The sequence below is a fragment of the Elephantulus edwardii genome, unplaced genomic scaffold, assembly GCF_000299155.1.
Source record: "Elephantulus edwardii isolate Elephantulus edwardi_28Jun2011 unplaced genomic scaffold, EleEdw1.0 scaffold00057, whole genome shotgun sequence".
Classification (NCBI taxonomy): domain Eukaryota; kingdom Metazoa; phylum Chordata; class Mammalia; order Macroscelidea; family Macroscelididae; genus Elephantulus; species Elephantulus edwardii.
Window position 1 is genome coordinate 433,847 of NW_006399807.1, and position 19,520 is coordinate 453,366.

The 19,520-nt window shown below is 46.3% G+C and overlaps 1 protein-coding gene across 1 annotated transcript in view; it reads right to left on the reverse strand.

The window, feature by feature from the left end:
* OLFML2B (olfactomedin-like 2B) overlaps window positions 1-19,520 on the reverse strand; it is a 63,969-nt gene that overhangs the window by 13,165 nt on the left and 31,284 nt on the right. The window contains exons 4-6 of the mRNA XM_006887360.1: window positions 14,519-14,695; window positions 7,436-7,661; window positions 3,445-3,951 (exon numbers count right to left, since the gene is read on the reverse strand). Of these exons, the coding sequence (XP_006887422.1) occupies window positions 3,445-3,951; window positions 7,436-7,661; window positions 14,519-14,695 (910 nt within the window). The remainder of the gene's footprint in view (window positions 1-3,444; window positions 3,952-7,435; window positions 7,662-14,518; window positions 14,696-19,520) is intronic.

Consider the following 19,520-nt stretch of genomic DNA (forward strand, 5'->3'; position numbering starts at 1 on the left):
CACTGACCATATTCCCCCCACCCCCACTCACCCCAAATGTAATCCACTCTGCAACACTCATTCCATACTCTTATGATAAACACAATGCCCTAAAATATAATACTTTTAAACTATTCTCTCCCTCATAGACTTCAATGCAGTAAACACACCTCTGCCTGGCTTCAAGCCAGCACAACTCATGTGTAAGGGCAGACTGTGTTCCCCTGGGTTTTCAATAACTGGTTTAGTTCTTTGTGGGGGGGGCGTCACCAGGCCTTTTCCTCAAGAAGCCTGTGCTTGGACTCCTATCTCCAGCTTTCTTGTTAGCAGCTGGGCATGATAACAATTTTTGAGACCATAGTTCCTCCTGTCAGTTATCTACTTGATGGATGGGATCATCTCTTATGCACATGGAAATTTCTCAACTGCCCCTCTATGGCAAGGAACAGGCAAAGAATGTACCTGCTATCCTTAGAGAAGAGGCTTGGACTTTATTTCTTAGCCACTTGTAAGGAAGACCTCCAGTTTATATTTCCATACCTAAGGCAGAGGTCACTGTGTTATATAGGATAATGGAATTTCCAAGGGGCTTGCAGGGACCGAATTAGAGGAGCCTGCAGAAGGATGGAGACAGAGCATGCCTGTGAAGCCGTGGAGGAATGCCCGGCAAGCGGCAGGGCGGCCAACTGGAAAATTCTTGGTCCTGAGTCTGGACGCTGAGGAGGCTTTGGGAAGCCCGGCTCCACCCATGTCGGCATCACCTTCCTCAAGCTGCTTAGAGCAGCCCCCTGACACGAAGCAGGCCCTGCTGGCCATCTCATGGTGCCCACAGCCAGCTGGCAGGCCACGTCCCAGGGATTGTGAGGTCAAATCCTTTGTGGGGGAGGCATTCTTTACAGATCATGACATTTCCTAGATTCAGATCTGAGACTGGCCCTTTCTGGTATTGTCATAATTCTGACTGTCCTTTTTGTTTGTTCTGCCCACCCTTTGTCCCAAACTAACTTCTAGAAAGAAAGAAAAAAGAAGGCAGTGCTTTGCAGTCATCTGTGTAAGAGTCTGCAGAGCCCAGGCCACGTGGCACGTTCTTATTCCTCTGCAGTAGCCTGCGTGGCCCGTCACACTTTGGCTTCAGTGCTGACAGCATCTGCCCCTTCCCTGTCCTACAGCCACCCTACAGCCAAATGGTTGTCTTCACAATCAAAAGTAAATTCAAACTGACTTGGTTTTGAAGCTGTTCTGAGAATTTTACAGATCCCCCAAGGCAATGGGAAACAAAAACCAGGTTAGGAAATCCTGGGATTAGAAGTTCCATTTTAAAGCTTCTCCATTGAAAACCACATTTTAAACAGCTCAAAGTAAAAATCGCTGGATTTATCAAACAGAAAGTGGCTTTTCAGGGACAGCAAGTCAGCAGCATATGTCTGTTTCAGGCAAGTGGCTTGTATGGCACTTTATAGCTGGGACATGTCTGCATACCACAGTCCTGACTCGGCCAGTCAGGCAGCTGGGAGTCTGCAGGGGGCGCTCCAGCCAGGAACTCCTACCCATAACTGACCCCAGCCTGAGGGAGGCAGGTGCCTAACAGCAACAAGATTACAAATGCCCAAAATTCACATCACTGGACAGCCAAATCTTTCTTACTCTCTGAGCAATCCCCGTTTGTTCTTCTTGGATTATTACAAAATACATCCAAGAGAACATATGGCAATTGGGACATATTTACAAATATAGTTCAGTAACACTGCTTGCTTCAAGTGGTGTAGCTACTTTTCTATATTATTTGACACCATTAACACAAACTCAGTGCTTCCTCCCTCTTATCCTAGTGATCTCTAATAATTTTTGCATATATCATTTGGTTTTTTTTGAACTGATATTTTGCTCAGCATATTTTCAAAGTTCATCTATGACAATCCCTTAGTATTTGAAGAAAATACATTTGGTCCCTGGCCCCTGTGTTGTGGGTTCCCCCCTCCCCCCCCAGTAAACACAGAGTCAGGAAAGCTCTTCTCAGAAATCATAGCCGAGTCATGAAGCAGAACCTTAGACACAGAACTTCAGATCTTCTACATGATGATACAATTTTAGTTAAACAGAATAATGACTAACAAGAGAAAATGCATACCTGCCCAAAGTTATTGTTATAAAGTAAATAACTACCAGGATACAGAATTTTACCTGCCTGGACATAGTATCTCAGCTAGGCTAATGGACAGGTGCAGAATATTAGCAATCCTAGAAGGGTACGTGTTACGAGTTACACCAGGAAAGCGTGCTGGGCAAAACCCAGGAGGAGCAGGCTGTAGAAAGGATCTGGGCACCGGAATCTAGCTTAAGGGTGGGATAAGGAGATAGAGGAGACCTCCACTCCTACCTAGGAAGTCACTGATGGTTCCCAGGCTGCGAGGTACCATTACGTGTGGGGATACAAGGTATGTAGGTCTCTCTACTAATATTGTAGCACCTGTGGAGAGGTGATGATCAGAGCTGGAGCAGTGGAATATGGGGGTTCTGGGGAGCTCATTGCTGGCAGAGAGAGGAGTGGGGTGCAAGGTTTAGGGATTATGTATGCATGTATTTTAATAAGGGAGCTCTGGTGGCCTAGTGATAAGGAGATATACTGCCAACCCAAAGGTATGCAGTTCAAGGTCACCAGCTGCTCCTTGGGAAGAAGATAGGCAATCTCCTCCCTTGTATTTACAGCCCGAGAAACACACTTGAGAGTCAGCTATCGGTAGGTACAGATGGTACACACCAACACCAACACCAACCAACATATATGTATATACATTGTACGCGTGCATCTCTATATCTCTATATCTCTATATATCTATATCTATATATCTATATATATGTATGTATACATGCTGTTGTGCGCCTTCGAGTTGGAACCAACTCTTAGCTAACTCCCTGTCTTGTCATGGCAGGTACATCTTTAATACAATTAACCCTAGATAGACTCTAAGGAGCTCTGGTGGCCTAGTGATAAGAAGCTGCCCTGCAATCCCAAAGGCAGGCAGTTCAAATCCACTTGTTTCTCTAGAGAAAAACGGGCAATCTCTTCCTGTGTGCTTTGTAGCCTCTGAAAACCCAGTGAAGGGACAGCTATGAGTTGGTTCTGATTTGACTGAAATGACAGTTGAGAGAAAAACGCTAGACGTCAAGGTTGACTTTTCATCTTTCAAACATTTAAAACTATCCATTGGCTAAAAGATGTAATTCACTTTGTAAATTTCTTCTGAGGGTTATAGTAATCGATTTATTAGAGAGTTACATTCCCAAAAGGATGGAGCTCCTTCCCTAAAGGGAAATAAGAGAGAGGGCCATTTGCGAATTTGAATGGAACAATTGACCCATGTAGCTCCTCTCTCTACAATCAAGCCATCCCCAGTGACTCAGGTGTCACTGATAGCACTTCAATTCAGCTGACTAGAGCTCTGAGGCCAGGGGCATTCAACTCACCTATGACATTCCGGATGTCATCCTCTTCTTCGGGGCTCAAGGTGGGGCTCACAGGGGTTGTGCCCTGGCCAGAAGTAGCATCTTTGCCCAGCATGTCTGTCCTGACTGTGGTGGGAGGGATTGGGGCCACCAGAGTATCTTCCACAAAGGCATCCCCAAGGGCCACTTCCAGGAAAACGGAGGCTGGAGGTTGCTGGGTAGCTGTCTGTGCCACAGTGGTGGCTGGCCACTGAGTAGAAGGTCTAGGGGTAGCCTCCTCTGTGGAATCTGGAAGCACAGAGGTGGTTTGGGGTGTTGAAAGGTGTTCAGCAGAAGCAGAGGCCACTGGGTCATTGACGCTGGGCATGGAGGCCGAGGCCTGCGGTGGCGCTGAAGACAGGGATGTGGCCTGAGTGTTCTGGTCAGTTGCTGGCCCCTTGGTGGTGCTGGTTAGCAGATCTTTGTGTCTCAGGAGCTGATCTTCAATCAGCAAATCCACTCCACTCTCGCCACTGAATAACTCATCTTCTGTGAAACAAACACAAGGCTGGTCTGTAGCACGGAGAGAGAAACAACCTTCAGATGGCCACATGTACATGGCACATTAAGTGAGTCTACCCTCAACATGGAAGGAGGGGTGGCATCCACTTCCATAACAGCTTGTCTCCAGAAACCCTATGAACCTGGAGAGAGGATGAAAGGCACCCAAGCGTCGAGGACTCACCTTCATAGGGTCGCTATGAGTCGCCTGTGACTTGACAGCACTTAACAACTTAACAACAACAACAACAACCCTCAACATGGTATCCTGATTTAGGGATGGAGCCTGGCTGGGACTACAGAATGCAAGAAACTAGAAAAAGAGAGTAAGAAGCAGCCAGGATAGAAGGGAAGGGTATTCCTGAAGTCCATCTGTTGACAGCCTGTTGTTAAACTCAACCCTGGACTCAGGAGTCATTGATGGAGGATATAGAATTATCAGCAATGAAACCCGAAGGCTGGCAATTAGGATAACACAGTCCCAAAAGACCATGTTCTACATCCTACTTTGGCGAGTAACCACTGGGCTCTTGAAAACTTATGAGCAGTCATGTAACGGTTCCCCCCTGTTTGGAGCAAAAAAGGAGCAAAGAAAACAAAGTCTGTTAGTCCAAAGGACTCATGAGCCAAGTGAACTTCAGCATCCGTGACCCTGAGAGCAGAACTAGACAGTGCTTGGCTCCCACTGCTGACTGCTCTTCAAGGGATCAAGAACAGACGATCCCTGATGGAATGCAGGAAAAATGTGGAACAGAATTCAAAATCATTAAAAAGGCCAAGCTGACTGGTCTGACAGAAACTAATGGAGCCCCAGAGACTGTGGTCCTTTGTCTTTACCCTTCAACCCTGGAACTGAAATCGTCCCCATGACTCAGCTTCCAGGCAAACACTGTTGTTGTTAGGTGCCATGGAGTTGATATGACCAACAGAACAGAAGCTTGCCTGATCCTGCGCCATCCTCACTAACTCCAAGCCCATGGTTAGGGTCACTATGTCATGAAGAGAGGAGGTCAAAGAGCAGACAGGCCTATAAAGTGATCAATAATACCAGGAGAGAATGCGCTCTTCAGAACAAGCAACCAGGCAGGACGAACAGGGAAGCATTTATTCAGGGATAAAGCTCAGAAAGGCAGGAAGGGGTAGGAGAGAAGGGAAATAAGAAACACGGGGAGGAAGGAGGAAGCGGCTGTGGTAATGTGTGCATTGTAATCAGTCTGTCTCATGAAACAAAATGTGTATGAGTTGTTGAGTTGAAAATCAATTTGCTCTGTAAACTTTTGCTTAAATCACAGTCAAAAGTTAAAAACAAGCAAACTTGATGGCTAAGAGGAAGTCAGGAGGAAACATGCCCTCATTCAACATTTATCTGTGGGTCATGAATACCAGCAAGCAAAACAACAATCCCAGCCAGATCTCACTGAGCTTCTGCTTCAAAACTAAACAGTAAGTAAGCACATTGCATGATTCAAGTGACATTTTTAATTGCTTCTTGTGCATGTGAAATCTGGACCATGAATATGGATGACAGAAAAAGAACCAGTGCCTTTGAGTTGTGGTGTTGGAGAGAGTAATGAATATTCTATGAATTGGCAAAAGAACAAGCAAATCTGTGTTGGAGAAAGTGCAACTAGGGTGCTCCTTAGAGGCAAAGACGGTGGAACTTTGTCTCACATACTTTGAACATGTTAGGAGGAGCCTGTCCTTGGAAAAAGACATCACGTTGGGAAAGGAGGTCTTAGGGAGCTTTACGGCTGACCCAAAGCTGGCACCTCTGGTAGTTTGACTCCACCAATGGCTCTGTGGAAGAAAACTGGGCAATCTCCTCCCATGAGATTTACAATCTCTGAAAATCTGCTAGAGGTTCAGCTATGAGTCAGTTCTGACTTGATGGCAGTGAGTTGAGTAAATGAATATAACAAAGGTGCGACATGAGGGGGTGGTGGTGGAAGTAGATATAGGTTAAGGGGACGCGCCCTGATGGTGCTGTGGGTAAAATCCTCAGCTGCTTACCAAAAGGTCAGTGGTTCAAACCTACCTACTACTCTGTGGAAGAAAGATGTGGCAGTCTGTACCTGTTAGAAACCCCATGGGGCAGTTCTGCTCTGACCTATCTGGTAATGACTTGCCAACAGTGTTTTCATGTTTGTTTTGTTGTGGGGTTTTTTTGTTTGTTTGTTTTATAGGGTAAGGAGCCTTCAAAGAACTTAGGAGGAAAGAGAATTTGCAGTAAGTCAGGATGACACTCACTGAGGTGTGAAAATAAGAGCAGAGGCTTAAAGATGGTGAGAGTTAGCCAAGTGCATATCTGAGAGAGGAGGATACAAGTAAGAGGTAACCCTTGTTTTGGGAAAAAAAAGATGGGAAGAGATAGAAAAGGAAATGGATAAAAGAATGTCTTAGACTGAATGCCCAGGTCCTTAGGAAGTGTGACAGGTGGCAGAAGCCCACTGTGTAGCCCTGGGCAAGTCATTATCCTTCTGAAATTTAATTTCAGAAGACAAAAGTGCTATCAAGGACATCTTTAAAGGACTGGTGAGCAAGGATGCCACGTTAAGGACTAAGATGCACACAGTGGAAGCCATAGTCTTTTCAATCACTTAATATACATGAGAGCTCTGGTGTTTAGGTGGTAAGGAGTTGCACTGCAACCCAAAGGTGAATGGTTCTAAATCATCAGCTGCTCCACAGGAGAAAGATCGGCAATCTTTTCTTGTGCAATTTTCAACCTTTGAAAACCCACTGGAGGGTCAGCTATGAGTTGGTTCCTACTTGATGACACACAACAACAACAACAACAACAAACACCATATGCATATGAACGTGGGGCAAGAAATAAGGAAGACTGAAGAACAATTGATGCCTTTGAATTGTGATGTTGGCAGAATATGGAATATACCATTAACTGGTAAAAGAACAATAAATCTGCCTTGGAAGAAGCACAGTTGGGTGTCAAGACTCCATACTTTGGGCATATTTTAGGAGGGTACACTCCTTGGAAAAGGACATCATGCTTGGAAAAGGAGAGAGTCCGTGAAGGAGAGGAGTGACACAATGACGACAATAATGGGTTGATGCCCAGCAGAGACTGTGAAGGCAGCTGGGCAAGGCTTTGTTCTGCTGTACATAGCTATGAGTCGAGGCTGATGCAACAGCACCTAAAAACAACAAAAGTAGAGGGTCATGAAGTCCCTCCCCACTCACTCCTCTACCACACGGTCTTCTATAAGCCCAGAGAAGGTAAGACTTATTCCAACACCACTCAGACAAGATGCAAGGAAATGCAGCAGACCTCTGGATAACATGTGGCCCTGTGGGGAGTGAGGTAACCTAACTGGTTCTGAGGGCCCACAGAAGTCACTGGACTGCAGCAAGGGGTGTGGCTAATAGGAGGCACATCTCTACCAGACTCTGGTCCAAATGGTGACACCCTCCCCAGCCTGTTTCCAGGGTACCCTTGCTGATTTCAACTCACGCTGCTCTTCGATGTCATTCTCCTCCTCGGGGTCCTTGGCTTTGTAGTAGGTGATGCCCCGGATGACTGTGGGCTTGGAGGCTGGTCGGCCTCTCAGGTGGACCTGCCTTTGCAGGGGCCGCTGTGGCTTCACCATTGCTGGAGGAGTCAGGGGCCGAGTTTGCATGAGCTCGATGGAGTTGATCTGCTGGGACACAGTTTCTTCCTGCAGAAATCGCTCCTCATACTGCTCCCAGCGGTGGACACAAGGAAAAATCAAGTCATTGATCACAGAGGGTGTGGGCCAGTAGGGCTTTGCCGGAGCCAAAGCCATAATAACAGCTCAACAACTCATTGCTGTTGAGTCAGCATCGACTCATAGCTGAACTGACCCTCTGTGGGCTTTCAGAGGCAGCGAATGGCATGAGAGGAGACTGCCTGTCTTTCAGAGCAGCTGGTGGATTTGAACTACCTGTTTTTGGATTGGCAGCACAACTCCTTAACCCCTAGACCACCAGAGCTCAAGAATAACAGCAGCTAGACAATTTACAAAGAAGCACTGGTAGCACAATAGTTAAGCACTCAGCTACTGGCAAAATGGTTGACAGTTCAAACCCACCTAGTGAGTCCACAGGAAAAAGACTTGGCAGTCTCCTTCTGTGAAGGTTAAAACCAAACCAGAAAACCCAAGGGGACAGATTAACTCTGTCCTCTGCAGTCAGTTACCATGACTCAGAATGGGACCAGATAGCCTCTAACAACAGAAGCTGCAAACAACTTAGGGAATTTATGTGCATTTCAGCTTCCTAATATGTAAAGTTGTGTGCTGCCGAGTCAGAACTGACCTATAGCTGACCCTCCAGCAGGTTTTCAAAGGCAATAAATCACATGAGAGGAGAATGCCTGTCCTCCCATAGTGCAGCTGGTGGAATCGAGCCATAGGTCTTTGGGATTGCAGTGTAGCTTTTTACCACTAGGCCACCAGAGCTCCCTAATCTGTAAAGAGGGATGTTAAAAGTATCTTCTACATTAAATGACTGATAAGAAGAATAAATATAGTGATGAGGAAGTGCTAAATGAACATTTAGCTGCTGGAACGCGGCCCTACCCCAGCCTGCCTTCCACAGGTGTTGTTTAAGGTTATGTTTCTTTGTCACTGCAGACTGTGTGATCCTGCTAGGGACACAGAACACCTCGAGCTCATCTTTGACCCTCCTGGGTTGCTCTGCTTTCACATTTGTTAAATCAAATTGCTGAATCATGTAAGTCCCAAGGAACTGTCTAAATTTGCGGTTGTGATGCTTTAAAATAGAGGACCATGACTTAGTGTCTGAGTATCCTGCTGTCACTGTGGGAACACTAGTGTGACCGTTTGGGCCACAGAGTTGACCGCTCTGTCTTCCACTGAGCTGCTACTCAAGAACTGACATCTGTCCACAGTGCTGGTGAATTCTTGTGTCCTTTGATTTGGGGCACAGAGTCTGTGAATTGGTTGTGCGCACAGCTGGGAGGTCCAGAGGCAGGTCTGGCTTCTGAGGGGGAGTGGCTCCATAGAGGAACCTCGTATGGACCTAACCCAGTCCTGCTCTCAAATCACTAAGCCCCACCTAAGCCATGAGAAGCTGGTGTGCTCCCCCAAATGCAGGAGCTCCCCTAAATGCAGGAGCATCAGACCCTAGTGAAATCCTCGAGAGAGCAGAACCCCTTTCTGAACAAAACTTCTGTCCCCACATGCTCCGGGCTCTTGAGGGCCAGGGCAGAACTTTCATGGTCACTGCCCGTGAACTGGTGGAAAGCCTGTGCCAGTGGCCAATTTCCCCACTTCACACAGGAGGGAACAAACCCAGGCTTTTGTTTTGACCTTTAAAATCTGGCCCAGAGAAATCCTGACTCCTTGTTCCCAACCACACCCTGAAGTTCCTGCTTGCTGTCCCGTGACAAGAGGGTTTATCCACAATAGACGTGGTATCTCTTAACCATGCTGCTCGTGCTTCCTAGCTCATAGAGGTGACCAGCTTGTGGAAGGCAGGGGACGCCTTTCTGCCAGCCTTCTGTAACTGCAACCAGAGAACTGCCCAGAACTAACAGGCAGACAATGTCTACTGTGCCCTGGAGAGGGAGAGAGTACTCCCCTCCCTCAGGGCCCTGTCCTTGCTGGTGAAGGACCTTGTCTAACAGTTTTGGAGATGCTTGATTAGTGATGCTGATATTTTAGTGAACACATTGCCATGGATTAAACTGTGCCCCCTCAAAATATATGCCAGCTTGGCTGGCCCATGCTGCCAAGTTGCCTGGCCGTTACATAGTGGTATAGTTTGGCAGTTGTCTAAGGATATGATCATCCTCTATAATATTTGATGTGATCGGTCAATTCATTGTAAGGTATTTAGGGTGATATGCAGCACTCTAATTCAAGTCACATCCCTGATCTGACCTAAGAAGAGGTTCCCCAGGGTGTGGGGTGTGGCTTGCATTACTGTCCATCTTGCAAGAGTTAGAAAAAAGTGAATGGAGAGGGAGAGACCACAGCACCACCGAGAAAGATGAGCCAGGGTGGGATACAACCCTTGGCCTCTGCTCTGTGAACCCCTGAGACCCGGGGGAGGATTGATGACAAGAAATAACAGAGATCTCCCAAAGGATGCCTGGCCTACAGGTGTGGAAACGAGACAAGAACCTTCTCCTGGAGCTGACGGAGGATAAAATGCCCTTCTCTGGAGAGAGCACCCTGAATTCAGCCCCTGAACTGGGAGGAAATACATTTCTGTTCATTAAAGCCATTCACTTTCAGTCTTTCTGTTACGACAGCATAAGATACTGTTTTTGTTCAATGCTGTCACGTTAAGTACAACTCATAGTGACCTTGTGAATGACAGATCTGAGCCCTGTCCTATCCTGTGCCATCTTCATCATCTCTGATACACACTTAAGGCCATTCCTGCAGTCACTGCATTAATCCACCTCATTGAGGGTCTTCCTCTCTTTTGCTGACCCTCCATTTTTCCAAGCTAATGTCCCTCTCCAAGGAATAGCCACTTCTAGCACCATGCCCAAACTATGTGAGATGAAACTTTGTCATCTAGGCCTTTAAGGAGCATTCTGGCTGTACTGTTGTTCTTTGTTGCTATGTGTCGTCGAGTCGACTACCACTCATGGCGACCCTATGTACAACAGCCCTGTCCTGACCCAGTCTCACTGACTCCAACACACCTACCCACATCACCCTAGTCACTGAGTCAATCCATCTCATCTGAGGTCTTCCTCTCCTACACTTTACACCCTTCCAACCATGACGTCCTTCTCCAAGGACTGGTCCCTTCTGGCCACATGCCCAAAGTATGTGAGACAGAGCTCCAAAATTGTAGCCTCCAAGGAGAAACTTGGTTGTACTAAGACATACCTATTATGGTCAGACAGGTGCCTTTTATAATTTTTAACCTTTATAGAAACCAGCCCATATATATAGGAACCCTTATGTCAGAAATGACTGAGTGCCTGGCACTAACTACAAGGCCGATAGTTCAGACTCACCAGCAGCTCTTGAGTAGAAAGACTAGATGACCCACTTCGATCAAATGACAGCCAGAGAAACCCCATCTGCTACCTAGGCTCTTGAAGAGTTAAAATCAGCTCAATGGCACCAGACAACAATATTGTACAGATAAGGAAATGGAAGCTCAGAGTGATTTAGTAATTTGGTTGAAAGCCCCTCAACCCCTCAATTTGGCCGCTGGGAGACATATTCCTCAGTCACATGTCTATTCAGCAGACCCGAGACTGTCTGCCTTCAGAGCTCTGATCTTCCTTACACTGAGGGACCCTCCCCTCAATGTGACCACAGGACTGGACAGTTTGCCAACCAGAAACCTGCCTGCATTCCCAAGCCCTCAGGGCCATGTCTGGCTACAGTCCAGCAGACTTGGGGGATCCCTCATTTCCCACAGCGAAGGGCTGTCTGGAAGGCTGACAAGAGGCCCCCAGCCACAGTGCTTGTCTCAGATACTGTGGGGCATCTAATTGCTGGACCCCGTTTTCCCTCTGCATTACAAGTGAAGTTTGTCATTTCTTCGTGGCAAACCCCAGGAACTGTCTTTAATTCCAAAATCTCAGGGCTGGGCGGGAATAGCAGTTTTTTTCTCCCAGCCAAGGAGATGGAGCAAGACCATGGGCAGGCAGCCTTTGCCAGAGAACATATAATTTCCCTGGATCCACTGGCGACAGGCTGCACAGGGCGGCAGCAGCCCCCGCCGAGTTTTGATTTCCTTTCTGTGAATCCAAACGTCTGTTGCATGACTTAAACTCCTGGCGTCCCGATGTTCCCGCTCCCACACTGTCCTGTCCACTCCCAACCCAGCCCCCAAAGCCCCTTGTAAACTCTCCAGGATAAGGACCTTCCTGGAGAGATGCCCCCAACAAATTGCCACTCACCACTGAGAAACCCCTGACCTCATCTACAAAAACCGTGAAAAGAAACCACCATACCCATCCCACCCCATTTGCCTCCTTTTAAATATCTAAGGTTCACCAAAGAGACAGAGGGATGAGATGGGGGAGGAATGAAGAACCCCCTTGGGTCTCTGTCACCACTTCCCCCATCTCTGCTCCTCCTGCCCTCGGCCCTGCCACCACCTCGGTCGGGTGGATTGTGCTAACTTCAGCAGGATGTTGAACGGACAGACACTTGAGGAGGGGAAAGGACTTTGCTGAGCAAGGAGAAAACAAGTTCCGTGTGTTTGATTTGGTTTGCTGTTTGCCCTCGGGAAATGTGAACTGGTTTCCTGGACACACCACACAATGTGTCATCAAGACAACAGTTGGGAGTCTCAAGCTTCATGGGCTGGGAATGTGGAAGCCGGAGAGGGCAGGGAACAATGCTGGCTCCCCTGGACAGCTGGCTGGGCCAAGGTGCCAGATGGGCTGGGCTGAGACATGCCGTCCCAGGTGTGAGGAGCGGGGGCCCCCAATTCCCTTCCAGCCCAGGGCTCTTTGGTTTATGAGCTCAGTGTTCAAGGGTGACCCACTAAGAAGAATAAACACACACTCAGTAGCCAGCAAGTCAGGGACACCCAAAAAAGAGAATAAAAATAATTTTTGAAGGAATATGATATTTCCAAAAACCATCAAAGCAGTCATCATGGGAAAAGCCAGAAAATGATTGGCCTGCCTTGTACTTATGCTATGGTTTGGAATTGTTTTCATTTGGAATTGCATTTTGGGGTGGGTGGTACCACAATCTCTTCAGTGCTCATTGCCTCCAAAGTCCTACTCAGTTTCCTACCTGGAAGATAGATAGGAAGATCCCCCAAGATTCCCAAGCTCACAGCCACTGACTGACAGTACTTTGACGAGTTCTCTACCCACACACTCAGCCTTATTTCCTGTCTTAACCTAACTGTTAATGACCTACACATGGAGTCCTTTGTAGCAATGCTTCCCAACCTTTTATCATCTCTTGGTGCACAGAGAAACTAGTTCAGGGGCACTGGTGGCCCAGGCCCTGCTCTGTCCCTATCCAGCCTAACTGCACGAGACTGAAAGGACCCTTCAACGACACACCTGGAACCCACTTCACAGAACCAGCCTCCTACAGCTCTGATGCTCACCCTGACCCTGGGCAACCAGCTAAAGGAAGCAAGACCCAAACCCACTGTCATTGGGTCAGCTCCAACTCATAGTGACCCTAAGGAGAAAGCAGTCCTATGGGTTTTTTAAGACTGCAAATATTCATAGAACAGGATCCCTGGTAGTGCAGCAGTCAAGCTCCTCACTGCTAACTGAAAGGTGGGTATTTAAAACCCACAAACTCTTCTGTGGGAAAAAGATGAGGCAGGCTGGATTTGCAAAGATTTCAGCCTTGAAAATTACATGAGGCCCTTCTACTCTGTCCTCTGGGGTCACTATGAGTGAGAGGATTGACTCAATGGCAATGAATTTTGGGTGTTTTTCTGCATTCAATCTTTAGGTTTACTCTTGATTTCTCTGTTAGCAGTCAGGTGCTCAAATTATCCTTTAGGATGTTTCATTCCAACTTGTCTTGCTAATGGCATCCCTGAGTTTTCAAGCCCTGCCACCACAATGTACCCATTTCCTCTTCCTTTTTTTTTTTTTTTAAGCTAGCTCCCAAATTAATGCCTGAGTCTTGGACATCGGTTTAGGAGATAACTCAGTGCATGAAATGGTAACACATTTCACTATTGGGACAATGAATCTAATGTGTAACGGAAGCTAAAACAAACAGGCCCCATCTGGGGAGGTGTTTTTAAGCAAGATGGTCTTTGGCATCTCTCAAATCCCATTAGACAGTGTCTACTCTGAGCATGGGTCACAAGGGGTAGAGCTAGGTGAGAAGAGGTCTGAGACTTTGCCTCTAATTTCTGACTGAGCAAGGGAGACAATGAGCATATGCAGGCCTGTGTCTCCATCTCTAAGACGGAGGTACTGACTCTGCTCCGACTGCTTCTCGGGGTTGTGGTGAAGAGCACGTGGCCTAGTTTTGAAAGCACAGTGTGAATGATAATAAGCCTTATAAATGAGACAAGACTATATACTTTATTCTTAAAACTAGGATTTTTAGGGAGCTCTGGTGGCCTAGTGGTAAGACGCTGCACTGCAATCCCAGAGGTACACGGTTCAAATCTACCAGATGCTCTGCTAGAGAAGGAGGGAGCAATCTCCTCCTGTACCAGTCAGATTTGATTTGACGGTACACGTAAAAATAATACAATAAAAAAAATTTAAAAGAAAATGAGGACTTTTTTGAGAGAAAGAGGATGCTATGGATAATTGTGCTATGACAGCAAGAATGAACTCAGACAAGCTAGTAGGGATACTCCCTTCCTTACTTAGAAATTCAGTGTATGCTTACAAAGCTGGGTTGAGGTAGGATGAAAAGAAAAGGTGTTAACCTTTGGGAGACCCAGTCCTGGCTGCAAACTAGTAGAAGGGGGTAAATTTCTGTCCCAGCAAACATAGACAACTATTGTATACATGAAATGAGATTATGACCATGGAAGGACCAGAATCTCAACAGCTCTATGAGAAGGTGAGATGTGGTACGGAGCCATCCAGAACTGTGGTCAGAGGCTCTGGAGGCAGGGGCTGTACCTCTGGGTGGGCATAAGCCGCCGCCGCGTCCCTCTGCAGGGCTGACCGGATGTCTGGTATGCTGTCTAGGATGCTGCTGGAACAATTCTCTTTGCCTTGCTTGTTCATCTCAGTCCGAATTTCTTCCATGTCCTCTTTGATTTGCTCATTTTCCTTAGTGAGATTTTTTGAAACTTCCTGAGAAAAAGAAATGATTTAAAAGAAAGACTCATTAAAGGGCTCCAAGGACAGGTAGGAGGCAGCTGGCAGCCATGCTCAGGGCATGGAACTATGACAAGAGACTGGAAAGTTTGTCATCACGTGATAGAGTTGGCTACCCAGCTCTGGGTTCAGAGCTGTGAACAAGCCCCTGGGAGCCTTTTCTGAGCAGTCCCACTCTAGTACGTCCAACTGATACACTGCCCATTACCACCTTCCAACCATCCTCGCCTTGGAGTTGACTCATGGTGACCCAGGTGCATCACAATAGAGCTATACTCCACAGGGTTTCCAATGACTGATTTTTCACCAGGTCTTTCTTTGGAGGTGCTGCTGAGTGGCCTTGAACCTTCAACCTTTTTGTTAGTAGCCGAGTACGTTAACTTTTTACATCACGCAGGACTTTGGGACTCCTAGCTCTTTTTTCTGTCATTTATACACAGATTGCCCTTATTCAGTCATTCAAAACTCTACCAAAAAAAAAAAATTCATCCACGTGCAAACCATGCATACATGGTAGGGAAAGATTTTTTCCCCGAGTGATTTTAGAAGAAGTTACCAAAGAAATCTACTTAACTGGTTATTCTAGTAGTCACAGCAAGTTCTCAGCACTTTCAGAGCATCATTTGCATACAAAAATTGATAGGCTGATTTCAAACTTTCCTGTCTGCCCCTAAACATGCAGAGAACAAAGTTTATTAGTGGTTACCAAAGAAAGGGGAGGTTAATGATGTGGGCAATAGTGCCTTAATTAATGGAAGTGTTCACAGCTGATTATTGTAACTGCTGTCAAGAAGTTGTGCACCTGTAAGAAATTACATTGACAAAAGTGATATGATAAGTGTATTTACACAACCAATAAGGAAAGGTGGAAAGAAGACTAGCTGCTGAGGCCTTCTTTGTACAAATCCCTTGTGGAATTTGGTTTCTTGGTTTGGAGGTTCAGGGTTATGGTTTCCAGGGACATCCAAATTCATAATCAGCTTAAAAATGTATTAAATGAGCTCTGGTGGCCTAGTGGTAAGAAGCTGTGCTGCAATCCTGAAGGCACATGGTTCAAATCCACTAGCTGCTCCATGGGAGAAAGATGAGCAATCTCCTCCTGTGTGATTAACTGCCTTTGAAAAGCCACCAGAGGGTTAGCTCCGACTCGATGGTACACTACAACAACAATAATATGTTTAGTGTGTGTTTACCTCCTAGTTCAGTAAGTAAGTAACAAGGGTCATCTGTGTATAGACTGCTCTTAGCCAGTGATAAAGGCATCCAAGCAGCCACAAGGTACAAACACTGGTCTTTATTTACTAGAGCAACAGAGGAAGGAGAGTTAGGAATAGGAGGAGGAGGTGAAATGTGGGGCTAATTGCCTTCATGAAAACTGCTTCCACAAGGCCGGAAGAACTGATGGTACTCAGTTTTGAACAAAGATTCCAGAGATGATTCCTGATCTAAAGGGGGAAATGAAGAACAGAATTTGAAAACCCTATGGATTCTTGACTTAATGAACCCCTGAAACTATTATCTTGAGATAATATTTAATATTTAAACCAGAAATACCTCCTGAAATTTTCTTAAACCACTTTAGCTTAACTAGTTTTAAAAAAAAACCCAACAAAACCAAAAAACAACCCAACAAAAAAACCCTGCCTTTAGTTACCCTCTTTTAAGGGAGTCAATGAAGGGATCAAATTGACAATGATAACCTGAAAGATTAGACAGGAACTTTGGACGTCAATGATGTCAATTGTAAGGGACAACTCAGAAGAGGAGGATGAAATGATTGCACATCTTGAAGACTAATAATCATTGTCACCAAACAGTTCATGTAGAAACTGCTGAATTTGTATGTTTTGCTACATATATTCTCAATAACAATAACATAATACAACTATACAAAGAAATAATTTCCAGAAATGATTTGAGTCACCACATTTCAGTGCTGGTTTAGTCAACCAACACTGGCAAGTGAGTGCTTCCTGTTTCTGAAATGTGGTGTAGAGAGGCTCTGAAAACCCCTGGGGTTCTTGTCCTGGGGCAGTGGTGGTAACAGCAATAATTACAGGAAAAAGATGACCAACAGGTCTGTAAATGCCAGGTGTGTGGTGGAGTGGGTGAGTTCAGGGAGCAGGAGCGAGTGCTAGGGTCAGGGCAGCAGAGGCTCTCCCTCCCTAGGTGAATGCTTAGTGGGATGCAAGGGATGTTCAGGGGAAAGCTGTGCACAGGCCCAGCAATGCCCTTTCTGCTTCTGCAATTCCTTCTAGAGAAGTATGCTCACACAGAGCTCTCAGCACTGTCCAATTCTTGCCCCCATTCTCTGGTTTCCATGAGCATCTTCTTTTTTAAATGTTCTTTTCTTCTTTAGTCCTGTTTATGAGGTTGATAGAAGATGTCCTGTAATGATGCAGGAAGTGTTTGCTTTTCATCTTCCTTTAACACAACAGGCATGGGGTGTACAAAAGCTTGGACAATGCTGGGCACAGCCATGCAGCCAGTGAGATGCTACAAATGTCCATGGGGGAAGTCATGGTGGCTCCTTTCCAGAGGGACATGTACGTCTCCCAGACAACCGTGACAGCCAGACTCTGTGGCTCCAGTGGCTGTTACAGGGTCTGCCCAGAGAGCCCTCAAGATGCTTGTTAAAACAAACTAGGCTCCAGAACCACTGGTCCTGCTGTCCTGATGGTATTTATTGCAGGTCAGATTCTAACACTGGGCGGGCTCAATGTGTTCCAACGGGTCCAGGCCAAGGTAGCCTTTCAAATCCTCACAGAATTAGCTGTGGAGGAAGAGTTCTTGTTTCAAGAATACTCAGAACCATTGGTCTGAGCATCTGTGCATCCATTCCTGATAGGTGTTATCAGAAGCCATCAAGTGCAATGGGTAAAAGGATGGTTTCTGAAGGGACTACTCCAGTAATGTCTTAATGCAGCTATTGCTAGATCTGTGACTTCAGAAAAATTATTTCTATGTCTTGTGTTTCAGTTTTCCCATATGTGAAATGGTACTAATGGTAGTATTTTCTTGATGACTTGTTATGAGGATTAAATAAGAAGGGCCTGGAACGTAATTTACCCAATCCTACTTCACTCACCCCAAGGCAGCTCTCCATTGGGTTTCTGATGCTTTAAATCTTTATGGGAAGAGACTATTCATCTGTTTATTGAGTGGCTGGTGGATTCGAACCACCATCAGGTGGTTTAGTTAGTGGCCCAATATGTAATGCACTAAGTCATCAATGGTCCTTTGAACACTCTAAGTGGGTGCTATTTTTCTAAGGCTGTTATAGCTGGGATAGACCCTAGAACTCAAACCCGATCCCTTAATACCACAGATGAGGAAGCTGAGGTCCAGAGAAACAATGTGATTTATCCAAAGCTATTGAGACAGATGGCTGAGCTGAGCCCCAGTCTCCTGGCCTTTTCTTCTTCAGTTCACTTGCTAGACTGCTTAAAACACCACAAGAGGGTCCTGCCACTCGGCCAGCTAGCTCTCAAGCAGCACCAAGCTTATTAAAAAACCCCAAACCTTTCTCAAACTCATTGTTGGAGGCGACTCATAGCTAACCCTTCACTGGGTTTCCAAGGCTGTCAATGGAGTGGGAGGAGATTACCCATCTTTCTCCTTCAGAGCTGCTGGCAGATTAGAACTGCTAGAGAGGCAGAGTGATAAGGGAGTCACGCTGCCAACACAAGGTACGTATGCAGTTTGAATCCATCAGCTGCTCTGCTGGAGAAAGATGGAATCAACTCCCGTGTGATGTATTGCCTCTGAAAATCTGCTAGAGCGGCAGCTATGAGTCTGTCCCAACTCGATGGCATCTGCTGTTGTCATGTGCTGTTGAATCAATTCCAGCTCATACTGATTCTATAGGACAAAGGAGGATGTCCCTATCACAGGGTCTTCACCTATGGAGAAGCCACAAAGAACTAAGAGCTGACCCTCCAGTGGGTTTTCAGAGGCAGCAAATCTCACTGGAGGGGACAGCCCTTCTTTCTTCCACAGAGCAGTGGGTAGATTTGAACCATATACCTTTGGGTTGGCAGCCTAGCTCCTTACCACTAAGCCACCAGAGCTCCATTGGGTAGAGGCTTCTTGTTGCTGTGTACCATCATGTTGGAATGTACTCCTAGCTGAGCCTGCAGTGGATTTTCAGAGGCAGTAAACCAAAGAGGAGAATGCTGAGTTGTTTTCCTATGGAGCAGCTGGTGGATTTGAACTGTATACCTTTGCATTGGCAGTTCAATTCTTTAATACTAAGCAATCACTGATCTTTCAGCTAGCAGGCAAGTGCTTAATCACTGTACCACCAGCGCTTCCTTATAGAACTGCTGGACACTCCTGTCCCCCACTCCACCAAGAGTCTTTGCTTCTTCAGATGTGGTCCGTAGACCAAGGGGCATCAGACTTATACAGGAGCATGTGGGACATGCAGGCTCTCAGGCCCCACTCACAATGCACTGCCATCAAACAGACTGCCACGCAGGGAGCCGTCATCAAGTTCCAAGCCTGTAAATCCTTATGGAGAAGGCTGTCCATTTTAATGCCATGGAACAGCACTATACTTAATGCACCAGAACTTGAACTGCTGACTCAACATTTAACAAGCTTTAGAGGAGATGCGCAGGAGGAGGACAAAAATTGGAGAAACTCTGCCCTAAATGGAGGGAGGTTGGGGTGCAGCTAATGGGGAGAGAAAAGAGATATAAGAGAGGGGCAGTTTTACAGGAGCCAAGGCCTTTCTGAGGCTAACAGGGTGCTGGTCTCTCAGTGAGCTTCAAGCAGATCTACCTGTGAAGAGCCACAG